Below are 16,801 nucleotides of genomic sequence, written 5' to 3'. Positions count from 1 at the left end.
TCTGCCCAAAGGATGGGTCTGTAGGGAGATGCTGGGGGTGGCCAGCTGTCCCTGCAACCCACATTTCAGGTGTGGGGCAGTGTGTGGGGTTGTGTGAACCTCGCCTACACAGGGGACACAAGTCAAGGGCCACCGCATTTTAAAGCCACCCCTTTTTCACAGACCTGCCTCTTGGTCATCCCTTTTGACTCTGCACAAAGAAAAAGTCTATGTGCCTGCTTTCTGCCCTGCTTGCTTTCATTTTAGAAGAGGTGAAGAGGGAAAAGTTTGCAGTGTCTCCACGGGACAGCAGAGCTGGAACAGCTTCCAAAGGGAGATTTAACCTAGCTTCACCTTGTCAGAGAGGGAATCCCAGCAGCTAAGGCTAAGAGAAAGCCACTTGCCCAGGAACAGCTAGCTGCCAAGTAATACAGCATGGGGAGACAGAAATTCTCCTTCGGCACAGCATCTTCTCTGTCTGCTGCTGTGGGTCCTATCCCCATGATATTCAGTGCTGGGGACCACGTGGCAGGACCAGGCTGATGGTGCTCGTGCCCCGTTTGCAACACATCAACATGCTGCTTGCCTCGGGCAGAGGTCATGTGCACTGCCACATCCGTAGGCAGGGGAAAGCTACTCCCAACACGAGGAGCAGACCTCCATGAGGTGCAGGACAGAGCATGGCTATGCCACCGGCCACCACCGTGCAAGCCATGAAGTGCTTGGGCCACTGGTTCAGCACCCACACCCCACTGAACCTCCTGGTTCCCTAAGGTGCTGCGCATCTGTTTTCACAGGTGTCCGGAGGAGCAGGATGGGACAGGGCCAAACCCTTGAGCAGCAACGCCTGGAGAGGGCCAGTGGGGTGATGTGTGTGGCATGGTTTTGGCTGCTGGCTGATGAGTTTAATTCCTGGTGTTATCATGACCGCCCAACCCAGCCACATGCAGACCTGCCCTTCTCACCTTTGCTTCCACATCTCTGCAGAGGGAGGCACGTGCCAAGCTCTGCGGGACACTGAGTCCCATCATGACAGCACTTCTGCCCAACCCTCTCCGTTTGGGGCCAGTGGTTTCTCTAGGCCTGTTCGGGGGCATTTTTGAGCTGAGCTGAGTTGCAAACTTCCCCCTTACCCTAAATACCCAAAGACCCATGCGGTGAAAACGTCCTGGCTCTCCCCAAGGTGTCTGGGATATTCCCTGAGGCTGGAGAGCCAGGAGCTCCCCATTTTGCATGGCACCGTGACCCAAGAGTTTGTCCAAGGACGGGGACGATGGGACATTTAATACTTTTGATTGAGTGCATAGTACCCATGGGTGGCAAGGGGAGCTGATACCCCAGACAGAGGGCACTGCTGCGCACCATCTAATTAACCCTTCTGACTGCTTCGATTAAAAATAAAGGGGCCTCCAGGTCCCTGCTGGAGTGGCCTATTTTACGTGTGCATCTCCTTGGTTTTGCCTCAGCATATGATGTTCAGGAGGCGGTTATTTCAGGAAAGGTACGCTATAGATAACTGATCCGCCAGCCAGGTGTCATGTTCCTTCATTTATTTTCAATTACTTTGTCTCATTAGCTCCAGTGAGAATTGCCTGGTGTCAATTCATTTGGTCACCTCCGTGCCTGCCGCACCTCTCCGGAGGCACTTCTCCAGTGTGGTGTGATCTCTCCCTGGGGGACACTGTTACAAAACAGCTCTGCTTCTCTTTCAGCTTCATCTCATTCTCATCCTCCAGGCCACCCCCAGCGTCCTGCCCCTTCTCTGGGACACACGGAGTTTCTGGAGAAATGCTGTGACCAGGCAAGAAACCAAGTCCTTGGGGTGCGAGCCACCCGTCTGCTCCTCAGGGTGCTCATCACAGCGATAAGCAAGGGAAGCACCGGTGCCAGCATGCTCAGGCTGCAAAGGTTTCCTGCAAACCTCCTCCCCAAGCACATCTGGCTGTCGTTACTGACCAGGCGGCCAGTGCAAGGCCCCTGGACCTGCTCTGTCCTTTGCCTCATTGCTCTGAAACTCATTTGCCTCCTCGTCTGCTGAACACTGGGCCAGCGCAGGGGTTTGTGTGCAAGAAGTGAAGTTTGTGTGCAAGCAACAAGGGGGCTTGTGCTGTCGGGGGGATAGGGGTTTCCTTTACATTTCATGGGGAACCCTCTCAGGCAGAGCTGTCAGGATGAAGGTGGGAACCCAGGACCTCCTGGACCCTCATTTCAGTTTCCACGTGTTGCGCACACACATACATGCAGAGCTGCCTCCATGCCCTCAGAGCAGAGCCCACTTCTCCTGGCCAACAACCACGGTCACGCTTTTATCTGGGGCAGCACTGTGTGCCTGCAGATCTAACCCAACGATGTGCCAAAGCCATCAGAGCTTCAGGGTGAGGTGGTTGATGCAGGAAGGCTCAGGGCTCATCCTGCTGCTTGCATGGACTCTCTTTTTAGCCTTTTTCTCCTTCCCGCTGACACCAACACCATGCTGTGTCCCTCCAGCTTCTCGTCCCTCTACAGCCCAGCACAGATGTCCGTCCATCTGTGCCCACCCCAGCCCTAGCTCCATGAAACAAGGTGGGGACAACTGCTGGGACAGACGGCGCCATGCAGAGGAATGGGGACACTCCTGGCAGGAGGAAATGCCAATGCCATTCCAGATGTGTCTGGAAGAGCCAAGCCAGACGGTCTCCCTCAAGCCACAGATTCTTCCTGCTTTCTGACACAGAGCTTTGTGATCAAAGCCCTCCAAATCCAAATTCCCAGATGACAGGGGAAGTCCAGACCTGGAGTTTAGGTTTAGTTGCTCCTCCAGCTGAACCCATGGCGGGTTCTCACGGTGGACCACCATGAAATACCCTTGTGCTTGGTTACAGCACTGGGCACCTTTTTACCTGCCAATGCTGCTCTCTGAGCATGATCTGAGCCATCCCTGGCATGTCCCCACTCCCTCTGGCACCGCTGAGCTGGCAGGGCTGGTGGCATGGGCTGCTCGTCTGCCTGCTCACTGTCAGCAGCATGGCCAGCTCAGCGCTGATGGTGACAGCAGCAGGGACCAAGAAGGGCATGATGTAATTTTCAGATCCGTCAGGGAGTTTTCAGCAGCGATGGCTGGAAAAAAACAGCATTTTCCTTGTGAAAAAGGGCACATTCACTCTGGTTTCAATGAGAAAGAAATAAATAGAAAGCCTGGTAGTGACTGTCCTTAATTGATTAGTCATTTCTGCAGATGATAATTGCACATCAAAAGACAGAGATCCTACTGTTTCATGCAAATGTCCTTACGAATAACAGCAAGACACAGGGGAAGTGGGTACAGGAAATAAATCCTTTAAGAATCTGCCCAGGAGAATTTACAGTTTGAGGTTCATTTCGGGAAGACAGTTTTGCCCTGAACATGCCTGGAAGAAATATCCTCAATCTCCCGAGCATCTGAAACATGGAGAGAGAGGAGGCCACAGGAGTGTCCACTCGCCTGGAGAAAGCATTGCTTCTTCAGACCCCAGTGGGGAACTTCACAGTAGCGTTGGCTGATGAGCCAGGGCTTAAGACTGCTACTCATGCAGCAACCCCCAATGCGGGGTCCTTCCCACACACTGCAGTTTCCTGAGCTCTTTGACCTGTGTCTGGGGTGTCTAGTCCCACTTCTTATCCCCGGGCTGTCACATCTGGGACACCAGCTGAACCGCCATCTCCGAGGCTCCTATGAGAACCTCCGTGCTCATTTAATTATTTCAGTGAAGCTGCTAGCCCTGGTGTCTGGCAAAAGAGGCTTGTGAGCATGACTCAGTCAGCCTCCAAAAGCAGCAGCGAAAAACAAGAATCTGCTGTGAGCTGCATCTTGATTTTTTTAAGCCAACCTCGTGATGTTTTGCAGGGCCAAACTATGGGTCTGTAATATTAGGACAGTGCCATAAACTGCAGGCATTTTGGGGTGCTCATAAGCAAACTGGCCATTTTGCAAAAGGACCGTGGCACATTGCCATCTCTGGGGACATGGAGACCCTCTTGCTTGTAGGGAGCAAGCCCTTCTGCATCTTCAGGGCTGCAGTCTCAGCACGGGAGAGTATTTTGCAGGTGTTATCTCTTGTTTGAGCTATTTTAGACGTTCCCAGCTGCCCCTCACTGCTCCAGGTGAATCCCAGCCCCATGATCTCCCCAGGGCCCCATATCCCAGAGTTTACTGAGCAGTTGTAGGCAAAGCAGACCTGGGGGTGTTGTCAGATTGTGCTCTCATATCTGCTCGGACCCAAGCAGCGTTTAGTTCTTCAAGCCAGAGCAGTGGCCAAGGGTCTACAGAGCAATAAGCTGCCCTCAGCCCTACGTGGAGGATGACTATGGAAGACCTAGGAAGTGTTTGTGACTGTGGAGAAGCCATTCTGCAAATTCCTCCAGCCTAAGCTTCTACTGTGTGGTCCCTACAGCCCATGATGACAGCCGGGAACTAGATTTGACCTTCCACCTCACCCTATCCAGCTCTGTATGCCCAGGTTCCTAAATGCATATCACCTTCAGCATGAGGGTTAAAAAGAGTTGGCATTCAAGGACCCCTTCCTCTCCTCTTCACCCTGACAGATGAAGTCACCGGCAGCGTTTAGGATCCGCAGGTGCAGCCGAATTCCCCTGCCGACCCGCGGGAGCAGCAGCCAGGCTCAGATCCGCTACCTCCAGACGTCCGTCGCGGAGGGCTGTTGAGAGCTCCTTCCCCTTTTGTAGTCAGTGAAGAGAAATAGGCACTTTCAGGGCATGAGTCATCTGACCTATTTAGCCATCTTAGGAAGAGATGAATGAGTCCTTAAGAGGGCTTGTTTCTTTCCGCTGTCTAGACAGCCAACCTCTCGCCTGCAGACACCTACCCTTGCTCTCCAGGCTGGGGAGGGCTGCTGGCTTCTGGTGGGTTTCCAGTTCAAGCAGAGCATTGGGTCACGCCTGGATATCCAGGAGAGATTTGAGATTGGGCCAGCTTTGCTCCCTCAGACGACGAGGGAAGATTTCAATGCCAAAAGGGTGGAAACCCACTCCCATTCTGCCTCCAGGGGAGGACTTCATGGGCATAGGACTGCATGGCACGGGCCCGCTCAGGTCTGGACGCCATCTGGCCGTGTTAGACAAGAGAATGTGGTTCATTATTCTCAGCTAAGCCAACAAGAGTGACTCAGCCCCCCTGGTGGCACAGCTACGTGTCCATGACCCACACAGCCCCACCAGCCAGACCATGGCGCTGGGCCCGGCAGCGTGCGCCATGGTGCGCTTGGGCCTGTGGGGCCTTGATCTGCACAGGGGTGCAAAGCACCAAGGACTGCAGTGCAAAGGATCGCCATGACTCTGAGATTCCTGGGACTATCATGAATTTCTCTGTGCAAGGGAAGGGAAGTGTCTTAAGTAAGCGATTACAAGCTTTTTCATATAGTCTGTGGACCTGTGCTTCTCTGTTAATCTGGCATTAGGGCTCAGGTCCTGAGCTTTCCTTCAGCTTTCCTCTCTGATTTACAGATCAGAAAGATCTGTAGATGCCAGTAGGACTGGTGGCGTGAACTGATAGGGACAGATTAGGCTTGAGAAGGTGGAACTACACAAACCAAAAAAGCTACAGCATATTTTTTTTTAAAAAGCTATGCATCTAGGAACAAAACTGGTTGGCTGTGTCTAAGAATGAGGGACTCTGTCAATGAAATGAGGCAATGGGTGACAAATGGCCCAAAGTCATCTTTTGTTTTAGAAGCAGGGGAAGAGTGAGTCACAGCAGGGATTGGACTCAGATCTGTCCTCCAAAGCCCTGAAGCAAATCCCAAATGCTGTGGCTGAGGCCTTGGCACATGTTTTGGAAAGCACACTCTGGCACCAGAGATGGTACAAAGAGGACTCCAAAACCAATGAAACAGACTGAGGAAAGGCTTTATGGTGTGAGGCTTGGAGAATGCAAGCTTTTAGTGAAGCACAAAGGTTGAGAGGGGTCTTGAGCACAGCAAAACCATCCTGTGAAAGAGACAGGGTCAAGGGCTGGGTGCTGAAGCCATAGAGTTCAGACAGGGCTAAGGGAAGTGCCACTATCTGTGGGCTTCATTGGCCACTGAATCTACAAGAAAGGACCTCATGCTCTGGGAGTGCCTGAATAAAGACCCAGCATCTGTGTGGCAGGGGAGCTCCAGGCGAACAGAAGATACCCTTGAGCCAAGAAGTTGTTACTGGGCTCTGCACATGCAGATGCGTTTAACACTGGCCTGTAGTGTGCAGGCAGATCCGGGCACACGTCTGCTCCAGCAGCTGCTGGTGCTGTGGCACAGATTTGTCCCTCTAAGGCCAAACACATCACTGAGGTGCCTTCTGCAGCCGGTGGGGAGAGACAGCTATGGACAAGCCACAGTTCCTCCTGCTGATGTCCACTGCTCTGTGGCACCACCCCATCTCTCCTGGCAGCAGAAGAGGCTTTAGAGATGTGTCGTGGTGACCAAAATCCCCCAGATCTCAGTGATTTCTTACCTCACTCCCTCCTTTTGCTGCCCAGGAACCCACCCTGCCTCAAGGATCTGGGCCATTCACAGCAAGGAAGCACTCACTGAGATTCGTGAGTTTTTTTTAAGCAGCAGAAGGGTTCCCAGGGGAGATGTTGGAAGGCCCAGACTGATCCCCACCACCACCCATTCCATGCCAGCAGTGCCCATGCAGAGCCAGCACCTGTTAAGAGCTCTTCCAAAGCCTGAGTCATGCCCTGGCCGCCATGAAGACAAGAAGACACGTTCAAAATTAATATATATTTTTATTGAATATTTGCTCTAAGTGGGCTTGTGAAGCCACCCATAGAATTACTTCTTTCATCTCAGCAGTGGTTCAGTAACAGTTATTAGCTTTGCAAGAGAAGAAAACCAAACAGAAGGGGGTGCATTAAAATAAATAGGTTATTTTTTCTTATCTTTAAAATAAACTTTTGAAATAAATACTTTGTGTTTTTTTTTTTTTTAATTTTATTTTTTTTTCCCCTTAAAAGGTACAAGAGTATTGTCAAAAAACAGCCATCAGGTTATAAACATGTATTATACCTTATAGAAAGGAACCCGAATAAAGGCAGCCGGGGAGGGACCTCTTTATACACTGTACAGAATGCCTTTGTACCAATTAAACGGAGAAGGAGAGGCTTCGGTTCTTGGTACGAGGCCCTCCTTTGAAGCCAAGGGGACCCGTCTTCTCGGGAGAACTTTGTGCTGAGGACCCCTGGGGAGGCAGGGGGCTGCCTGTCCACCGAGCATCACGAAGCCCTGGGGGAGCCCTTGGGAGGAGATGGGCAGAGGAGAAGGGGAGGGGAAGGGGGAAAGGGGCTCCAGGCAGGGAAGGAAGGGACCAGCCCTGCCAGCTCCAGGGGGGCCACAACACCAGGGAGGGTTTGGTCCTGCTGAGGCCCTTTGGGTGCTGCAGGAAGGTGCAGCAGGATGGAGACCCAGTGTGATCCCTCTGCCCCTACAGCCCGGTGCTTCCCCTGGCTCAGCACTGGGATATTCACCTTGCCCCTAAGGGGTATTTTTCTCTCCCCATCCATCCAACACCTCTCCAGCCTGCAGGTCCTTGCGGGGCACCTTTCAGCACCCTGGACTATGCCCTCAGGGGATTATTCTGTGACAAGCACCCCAGGAAGACCAAGCCTCGCCTGGGCAGGTTCCCACTCTGGGGGCAAAGAGCAGTTACTAGAAGGAGACAGAGCTTGCAAGAGATCCCGATGCTCACTGAGGAGTACCCCAAAGCATGCCAAGCCCAAAGGAGAGCGCAGCTCTGGTTCAGATCCCAACCAGCAACACACAGCTGCTGCGAGCATCCTGCAGGAGTGGGCTCCGTGGGCTCCCTGAAGGAGGCTAGCCTCACCCAGAGTCTACTAAAGACCACGAATGGGCTTTGGGGTGGGGAGTAGGGGATACATCCTTCTCTACTTTCTTCACATGCTGATCACAAAAAAAAAAAAAGGACCTTCCAATATCCAATGCAGCCTCAAAACACCCACGGACCAGAGAGAGCGACCTAACAGAGCAGATGCTGGAAACAAGGCTGGGGCATGGCGCGCTCCCCCTCGGGCCAGCTCACTCACACAAACCCTACAGCAGCTCCTCTCACCCTGCTGCTCACCCCTCTTTATTGCACTAAAGCAGCTGTCCGCAAACTGTAATTTTGTGCTTTGGCATCTTTCGGCCGGTGACACTTCCCCACCGGTCTTTGGGATCATACTTGAGGATGGGGAAGAGCCAACTCAACAGGATTTTATAGGGATACGAGAACACAATCCCAAAGAGCTTCCCCCCCAAACCCAACTCTACAATTTTTTATTTTTTTTTTTTGAGGGATGATCCTTGGCTGCCAGCTGCTGCTTTGATGCGAGGCACCGAGGTTTCTCAGGGGTAGGTGGCAACCTGAGCAACAGCCCAAGGAGCACCTCTGCCCTTCCACCAGGAGGGCTGGAGGAGCTGGCATGGGATGGAGTCTTCACCCCGGTCCCCAGTGACCTCTCCTCAACAGTGTCCATACATTTACCAGTACTGAAGGAGGGGAGCGGGGCAGGGGGAATGGCACAGAGCAAGCACCATCAGGAGTCTTTGGAGATCCGGATGGGAAGAGCAGAGCAGGGGGAGCTCAGGTCCTGCTCAGCAGCTCCTGCCCTGCCTCCTGCTCCTTTGGCACCTGAGTCTCTCTTTCCTTAAATTCGCCCTAACATGTTTCTTGGAAAAGGAGCCCACGACCAGCACAGACACACAGAGTGGAGAAATGCTCTCTTACGAAGCAGATCCATCCTTGTCGGGCCACAGGGGTGCAGGGGAAACAGAGGACTTGACATGTGATTCCCCCAAAAGAAAACCAGAAAAGACACGTTGGGACAGAGAGAAACCCAAACTGTCAGGACAAGCAGCTGCAAACAAACATCTGGAGCAGATGTTATCTGACTCATTACAGGGTGGGGCAGGAAAGGGGCTCACAATTCCAACCAAAATTGGAGTCCTCTCGAAAAGGGAAACCAAACTATCTGGCAGCCAGAGATGGGGAAGGAGCAGGATGGATCTGGTCTGAAGACATTAGGAAAAGCTCAGGAGGAAAAAAAAAAATAAAAAATTGATCAGAGGCTGCCCACAGCCTTCCTGACACCAGAAGAGCTCAAAGACCCAGAGCTGTCTGCCCTCCTCTGAGAGCTTTTGGCAAATCCCAACCTGTCTTTTCTGCTGGGGTGAAGTAATGGGAGCTCCTCGAGGCCCCTCCAGATGAGCGTGAAGCAGTAACCCCGCACGAAGCCTCCATGAACAGGGTAGGACCAGACAGCCCTGAACATCTCCAGCCCATGCAACTATAAGACCTGGACGTGGCTCTGCATTTTACCCTCAACACAGCCAAACCGAGCCCTGCATGGCCTGACAGCCCTCCGTGCCCACCCGGGGCTCCCTTCCTGTCATTGCCCATCTGCGTGCCCATATTCCATACGATATATCTCACAGACTTGGCATTTCTTGCAGATCAGACATCCAAGAGACCTGGCCGGACTCCCTAGCCCTGTGCCCAGGCTGTGGCATGGTTCCCTATGGGAAATGGGACTTCCGCACCGACCCAGAAAAAAGCCCATTAAGCAGAAGGCATCCTGGCCTCTTATCAATCCCAGAAGGCAAATTTGCTGCAGTTGTAGTGCAGGGCTCCACCTCGCCAGGCTGGTGCCAAGCTGAACTGGCGCTGAGGAGCTGGTATCTGGACAGCCATCTCCTCATCCGGCAGCTCCAGCACCTGGGGGAGGTCACCCCGTGCTTGCATGACTTGGGAGGCCGTGAAAATGATGAAGCTTCACATGTTGAGTCATTCCACCATCAGGAGAGGAAGCAATGAATTGCAAAGATACAGAGGTGGTAACTAAATTTACAAGACGGCTCCATTTAAAAAGGAGGAGGAAAAAAAAAATCAAAGTAGAGCAAGTTGGAAAATTCTGTTCATTAGTTTTCTTCTAAAAGTTTCAATGAACTATTTCACATTCTCATTGAAGTGAGACGGTTCAAATCCTCAATGGGAAAAAAAAAGGGGGGGGGGGGAGAGGTTTTTACCCTAAAAAGATTTACACTTTCTAGGAGGAATAAGTTTAATCAGCACCGACAGAGAAGTGAACGGAGTGTTGAAAAGGAAGGGGGCCTCTTGGTGGATGTCTCTCCCTGAAACACTGCTTGGAAATAGGGAGCCAAGCAACTGTTGGTATATGGAAAAATACATTTGCAAAATATTTTACAACCGATGCCACCGAGATGGACTTGTCCTGTGGTGGAACAGACACCTACAGGCTATTCTCTGAGAAGGTTATTGCCTTAAAACCCGAATGGCTGGCCATGCAGGACCTGCAAACTGCACGGGCATCATCTTCTCCCTTCTGAACACCAGGAGATGCTCGCTGCAAGCCCCAGCACCACCCTGAATTCCCTACCACTCACGGAGGTGAGCTCTCCGTCTCTGTCTAGAGGAAACATCTTCCATCAGCACCCCTCAGGCTCCAGGTGAGACGAGGGTCAGGATCCCGGTCGTGCCCGTAACACGCGCCCCAGGCACAAGCTTCACGCCAGGGATGGGATCCACCTCCCCTGCCACAAGTTCAACATCTGGGCCCCTTAGAGTCAAGGGAGTCGGGCACCGCCAGAGCACGATTTAATTAATGTTTTCAAGGGGGATGAATCACTCCCTGGAGCTGCTTTTCTCTGCAGCAGAGGGAGCTTGGATCAGACGCGGATTTTAGATAGCAAATGTATGGGAAGATGAATCCCATCGTCAAAGCCTACCTCCTGGCTCGCTGCAAGCCAGCACTAAATCCTACCCCCTCTCTGCAGCCTGCAAACCTCCCTGTCCCCCTCTCCCGACTACCCAGGAACTAAAGGTCTAGGATTAGCAATAAACAGACTTGGAAATCATCTTCCAGCATGTGCAAGTGTACCAGGAAGCCAAACCTTGCATCTGGCACCATTCACAGCAGTATCATGGATATTATTAGTAATAGTCCTAGCCATCCTAACGTTATATTTATATATACAAAAATAGATCCACAGAACTCTACGGAAAGAGGTGGCTGAGTGAATGCAATGGGCAAGCCCTGGACGGCAGGGTCTCGGAGGAAGCCAAGGGAGACGTTGCATATATTTCTGCAGGGGAACCATTCGCTTCCCTCCGCACACACATGACTCGAGGGAGGGACAGGAGGGCAGAGCCAAGCACTGGGACAACATCCCAGCTCCAAACTCCCCCACCCCATGGCCGATGCAAGCGGAGATGGGGGTCCAGGTCCAGGAGGATCTCCCCCCAGCTGCAGCAATGGGATTGATGTTTTATCATAGCACATAAATCATGGAGCACTGACCCTGTCTCAGGTTTCCTTCTGGTCTGCAGATGGCCCAGCCCAGGGGCTCGGTTCAGCCCCATTTCCAGTTTGCCAACGCAGAATGCCCTCAGCAGTGACGCTGGTGGTGGCGTGGCACGCTGATGGCAAAGGAAAGCAGGGCGAGGACTCAAACACAACCTCTGCAGGGAGGGAAGGTCAGGTTCCCATCCTTGGACATCCCGTCTGCTCTCCATTTTCCCTAACCCAAAGCAGGGTTCCCCCCCCCACCCCGGGGAGTTCCCCCACATCAGTGCTAAGTGGCAGGGAGAGCAGCGCTGGCTGTTGATAGTTGGGTTTAGGGACTCTTTTTAAAGTGAATTCAGTGCTGGTGGAAGGTACCAGACAGGCAGAAGGCAGATCTAGGGAACAGGATGGTGGGACAAAGCTCCTATCCCCATGGCTACTTCACCCTACCCCCAAGGACAAGCCTGTGAGGGTAGAAGGGGAGCTGCAGCATCTGCTCAGTGATGGGACAGAGCTTGGGGGGAGCACCATCCTCGCTCCCAGCCCACCAGGTTCGCATTTTGGAGGCAGCCCCTCCAGCACTGCACCTCCAGGCCTGGAGGAATGAATGGCTATTTCAAACCAGCATCTCGCTCTCCACCAAATCCCAGGGGGACCTTCCCCTCGCTGCGGCTGGGCGGGAGCCAAAAGGTTTCGAAAGCTTCCCACACCTTCCCTTCCTCTTGGAGGCAGCACAAAACGAGATGCCATCTCATGGCAGAGCTGGCTGGCATCTCCCGGTGGCTTCCAAGCAGGCAGGGAAAGCTGCTGCTGCCTGGGGGAGCCCTGCAGCACCTGGGGAAGGGGGCTGGGGGCAGGGGGAGAAGGTGGAGACCACCCATGAAAAGTGCTGGAAGGAGAGGAGGAGAAAACGAGTCCAGGCTCCTGGAGGACTCCTGCTTGGGATGCATGGAGCCACCTCTTCCTCCCGTGGGAAGAGCCACAGCCTGCGTGCTCCTGGTGGCCGGGGGACCCTGAGAGTCTCGTTCCCAAGAGGAGGCGGTGGGCAGGGGGAGCGCAGCAGAGAGGAGGGAGCCAGAGGAGGAGAGGGGTGAAGGGGAGAGGAGGAAGAAGAGGAATCAAGCCTGCTTCTCCTCCCCGGGAGGGTCATACCGGCTTATCCAGCGTCTTGGGGAAAGGCGTGCCGCTGGAGGAGGAGATCTTTCTGCACACCGTGTTGGTGTGGGTCTGGCAGCGGCAGCCGGGGCGTTTCAGGCCGTCGTAACCCCGCTGGCAAAGTTTGAGGCACCCCAAGGTGGGAAAGTAGCAGCAGAGGCAGGGCATGAGGAGGGAGAGGAAGCTCATGGCAGCCCAGCGGGCGCAGCAGGACCCCGGCCCGCAGGAGCAGGGGTCGTCGGCGCAGGTGTCCTCGTCGTCGGTGGAGCAGTGGTAGAAGAGACCCTTGACGCAGCAGAGGCAAGTCCCGTAGTCGAGGAGGCTCTCGGGGGAGCAGAGGCAGCGCTGGTTGCAGAGCCAGCAGGAGGGCAGGCTGCGGGCGGCCGTGCAGCGGGCGCACTTGCAGCGCCCGCACTCCTCGCAGATGAAGAGGTGGCCGGCGTGCAGGCTGGGCTTCTCCACCGCCCCCTTCAGCGGAGAAGACTCCTCCGGCTTCAGCTCGCCGGCCCGGGGCTGCGTCCGGATGAGCGAGTGGCCCGAGTGGGACGGCGTCAGGCTGCTCAGGAGGCGCTGTTCGGAGGCGGTGGTGCTTTGGGACACGGAGCTGGCCGTGCTGGAATGGCTCATGGGTTGCTGCAGGGGTGGCATCTGGTGCTGCTGGCTGTGGCTGCGGTGCAGGTCCGGGAAGGTGGAAGACACCAGGCGGTCCTGAGGCCACTCCTGCTTGTGCGGTGGCTGCGATAGGGATGGGTTGGAGCGGGCTTGCTGGAAGCAGGCAGCCGGCCTCTCCACGTAGTTGTTGCTGGCACGGATGGAGCGGATTTGGTCAATGGACAGGACCTGCTGGAAGTCCTCGGCAGGTGGGTCCATGGTCTCGTCGCAGCTGAGCTCAGCCACACTGGAAGAGAGCTGCATTGCCAGGAGCAAAGAGACCCTGCGGCATCAGGGCACATCTAAAAATCCTAAAACGGGGCAGGAAGACAGAGGAAAACATTTGTGTTACGTTTCATAACGAGCCCGTCCCTACAGCCCTGGAAGCAAAGACTGAGCAGAGCTCCTGACGAAGTTATTCCCACAGCAAGCCTCAAAGTACTCCTGAGCCTGGGGAGACTTTGGCCCGGACATTTCCAAAAAGTGGGACTGTGAGAGCTTTGTCCCTTGACAAAGGAGGGTGCAGCATCTCCCCGTGCTTTCTGTGTCCTTCCCGAGGAGGTTCCCCGTCCTCCTGCCAGCACTGACGGGCGCTGTCCTTCCTCCCTAGAGGAGGGGAAATGTGGAGCTGAGGCTTGTCCAGGGCTGGGAACAGCCATCTCCTCCAGATCAGGAGACTGTCATGAGCCAGGGGCACAGGGAAGGAGGGGAACCAAACACATTTAATTTCAAGCAAGCAACAGCAACAAATCACCACTAATACGACATGTGCTTGGCCAGGGACTGGGACTCCCCAAGTCCTGGCATCTCCCACTGCAGTGTCCAGGTTTCCCACTTGTATCCCCATCCAGAACACCAAGGAAGGGCGAGTTTCTCCTTAACCCCACCACAAACACAGGGTGAAGCTGGCAAAGCTGATTTAGCAGCTTGTCTTGCTCCTGCACCGAACCTGCCATGCAAAAAAAAAAAATGGAGCAGCAGCAGGGATGCCCTTCACTGCATGCCAGTACCCATCCAGAAGCTTTTCCCCCAACAAAATCAAGTCCAGACTTCGACGTCGGATACGTGCTTTCCGTGTGCAGCCAGCTTCCCTGGGACAAAGCCATCCTCTGGCAGATCAAACGTGTGATCCGCGGGTGACACCGATATTGTCACGGTGCCCACAGGAAGGCTGCGTTTCGATAGGAAGCTCCCCGTGGCCAGCAGGCCAGGCGGTGGCTTTCAAGTAGGTGAGGGGCCACAGGTAGAATCTGCTCATGCAGCAGAGAGAGGCAGAGGGAAGATTGATTTTCATTAGCTAGGCTGACCTTGAAGAGCAGGGAAAAGCAAAGGCAACTTACTTCGACTGTTAAAGCAAGATCTGCCCTCTCCCATCCCCCTTCCCGGAAAGAAAAGGCAACAAATCTGCTTAGATTTGTTGTTTTTTTTTCCTTTGCAAGGAGCCCATCCCCAAGCCGCCTGGAGCGAGATGCTCGCCCCATCCAGGGCAATGTGGGCAGCGAGGGGGTCGCTCTCCCTGGCTGCCCACAGCTGGTTTGGTGCCGATTTCTGTAGCAAGGTGAGCTGAGAGGGCACGGCTGGCCCAGACAATTTTTGTGAACATGCTTCCAGGATGGGAAACAGCCTCCTGTCTTCTGTTACCTGCTGCCACTGAGCACATCACCCCGAGGCTCTTGTTGAGGAGCTGGAGCCCTCCGGAGCCCTGCGGGGATGTGGCACGTCCCAGCCTGCGGATAGGACCGGGCAGGAGGGAGCAGAGCCACCTCGGTGGGATCCTGTGTCCCCCAGATCCCATCTCAGGGGGGATCGCAGTGATTTACACCCAGTGCAGGAGGGGCTCCTCGCATCTGGGTGTCCGTCCCGCTCATCCTGGGTGCTGGGATTTGGTGGGATTTGGTGGGATTTGGGCTTTAGGACTCCAGCCAGGCAGACGGGGGGGCTCTGGGCAGGTTCCCATGGGGGGCTTTGAGTAAGGTGTGAGCCAAAGGGAGAGACCGGGGACAGTGGAGGGACCAACGGGGATGGAAAGAGTGGAACTGGGAGACTGAGAGCAGGCAAAGGGCAGACCCAGCACAGCTATGCCCAATCCTCCAGGCAAGAAGCAGAGCTCAGGAGGCACGAGAGCCACGCTTGGGCAGGAGGAGCAGTGCGGGGGACCCTGCAAGGTGGGGAGGGGGACAGCAGGCAGAGGGGAGCTGGCACAGAGCACTGCAGCCGGGATGCTTGGGGTCTGGGTCCTGGCCTTGGATGCAGCACCCAGGGCGTGATGAGTCCGAGGAGGACCCACAGCAGGGTCCGGATGCTCCTGGACCTACAATCCCCAGACGCAGGGGTTGGGCAGAGGGGTCCCCTTCTGGGACCTGAGGGGACATGAAATGGGGGTGGAGGAGCTGTGGGTCCCCTGACACAGCGGGATGGGGAAAGAGGGGCTGGGTGAGCGGGGTGGGGACCCCAATCGCTGCTCCAGATGGAAAGCAGCCGGGCTGGGGGTCCTGCAGCAGGTCCCTGCCCTGTCCCCAAAGCACTGTCCCCGATCCCTGCCTACCTGCCCGGCCGGGGTGGGGGGGACCGGGGCAGCGTGTCCCCAGCCTCCTCCTCCTCCTCCTCCTCCTCCTCACACCCTGCCTGCCAAGCGGGCATGCCAGCCCCGGAAACCGGGCGAGCTTTATGGCCGCCAGCAGCCCCAAACATATAAAGTTCGTGTGATAATGGGCCAGAGGAGGGGATCGTAAAAGCAAATGATTTACAGGCGCTTGGAGGCGGCTGCCTCGCCGAGCTCCCAGGTGGGAGAAGAGATGGGGAGGGGGAGGAAGGGGGCTTCACCCACTCTCCCCAGGGTGCCCACGCGTGGCCGGGCTCCCCCCGCACCCCGCTGCCCATCCCCGCACGCACCCCACGCGGGACACCCCGAGCCCACGCACCCCGCGCTGGCGCCCGGCACCCGGTTTTCCCTAGATTTTCCCATTCTTTCCCTCTCCCCCTCGTCCCCCCACGGCCACCCCCGTCCCCCCACGCGTGTCCCCCCCCGCCCCGTGCCCCACTCACCCCGCCGCCGCTCCATCCGCCGTGCCCGGCCGCCGCCAGCCCCCGCCGCGGGGCTGCCCTAGGGGCGGGCGGCGGGCATGGGCGGGGGGCACCGGCCGCCCCCCCGGCCCCGCAGCCGGGGGCAGCGAGGGAGAGCCCGGGAGGGCTGCCCGGGCCGGGTTTGTGAATGCAGGCAGCTCCCCGGAGCTCCTTGTGAATGGGGGCAGCGTGGAGGATGGGAGGGAGGGAGGGATTTATTGCTGCCCGTTAGCATCTCTCGCTCTCCCTCTCTCTTTTCTCTCTCTCTCTCTCTCTCTCTCTCTCTCTCTGCCGCTCGCCTTCCCGGAGCTGGAGCTCTTAATGCTTACCTAAGTGGCGTCATCCAGCTGAAATTGAATCGGCCCATTAGCGGTCCCCACAGAGCCCTGTGCATCCGCTCCCCAGATAATGACTGCAACAGAGCCGAGAGCTGCGGGATGCAGCAGGCGCTATTTAAACATTTCCGTCTCCTCTCGGGCTCCGGCACGGCCCCGCTCTCCCCGGCCCTGGTCCCCGGGGGGCTGCGGGTGGCAGATCCCGGTGCGAGCCCCCCGATCGGGTGCCGTGGCCCGGTTGGGTCGGGTTTGGCCACGGGGATCAACCCACACCCTTAGCTCGACACGGATCTGGGCAGGCGAT

The 16,801-nt window shown here is 55.7% G+C and overlaps 1 protein-coding gene across 2 annotated transcripts; it reads right to left on the bottom strand.

Moving 5' to 3' along the window:
• Nucleotides 1–6,701: 6,701 nt before the first annotated feature.
• Nucleotides 6,702–16,587, bottom strand: SPRY3 (sprouty RTK signaling antagonist 3). 2 transcript variants are annotated; one of them, XM_082770815.1, is made up of 2 exons: nucleotides 16,492–16,587; nucleotides 6,702–13,410 (listed from the first exon to the last, which is right to left on the bottom strand). In XM_082770815.1, exon 2 carries the CDS (start codon nucleotides 13,361–13,363, stop codon nucleotides 12,440–12,442), a length of 924 nt encoding a protein of 307 aa, XP_082626941.1. In that variant the 5' UTR covers nucleotides 13,364–13,410; nucleotides 16,492–16,587; the 3' UTR covers nucleotides 6,702–12,439. The 2 variants fall into 2 exon arrangements, with proteins under 2 accessions (XP_082626941.1, XP_082626940.1); XM_082770814.1 differs by lacking the exon at nucleotides 16,492–16,587 and adding an exon at nucleotides 16,145–16,423.
• Nucleotides 16,588–16,801: the final 214 nt, after the last annotated feature.

The sequence above is a fragment of the Aythya marila genome (genome assembly GCF_965140915.1).
Source record: "Aythya marila genome assembly, chromosome: 13".
NCBI lineage: Eukaryota > Metazoa > Chordata > Aves > Anseriformes > Anatidae > Aythya > Aythya marila.
The sequence above is the reverse complement of the archived record's forward strand: the minus strand, read 5'-3'. Positions and strand labels throughout refer to the sequence as shown.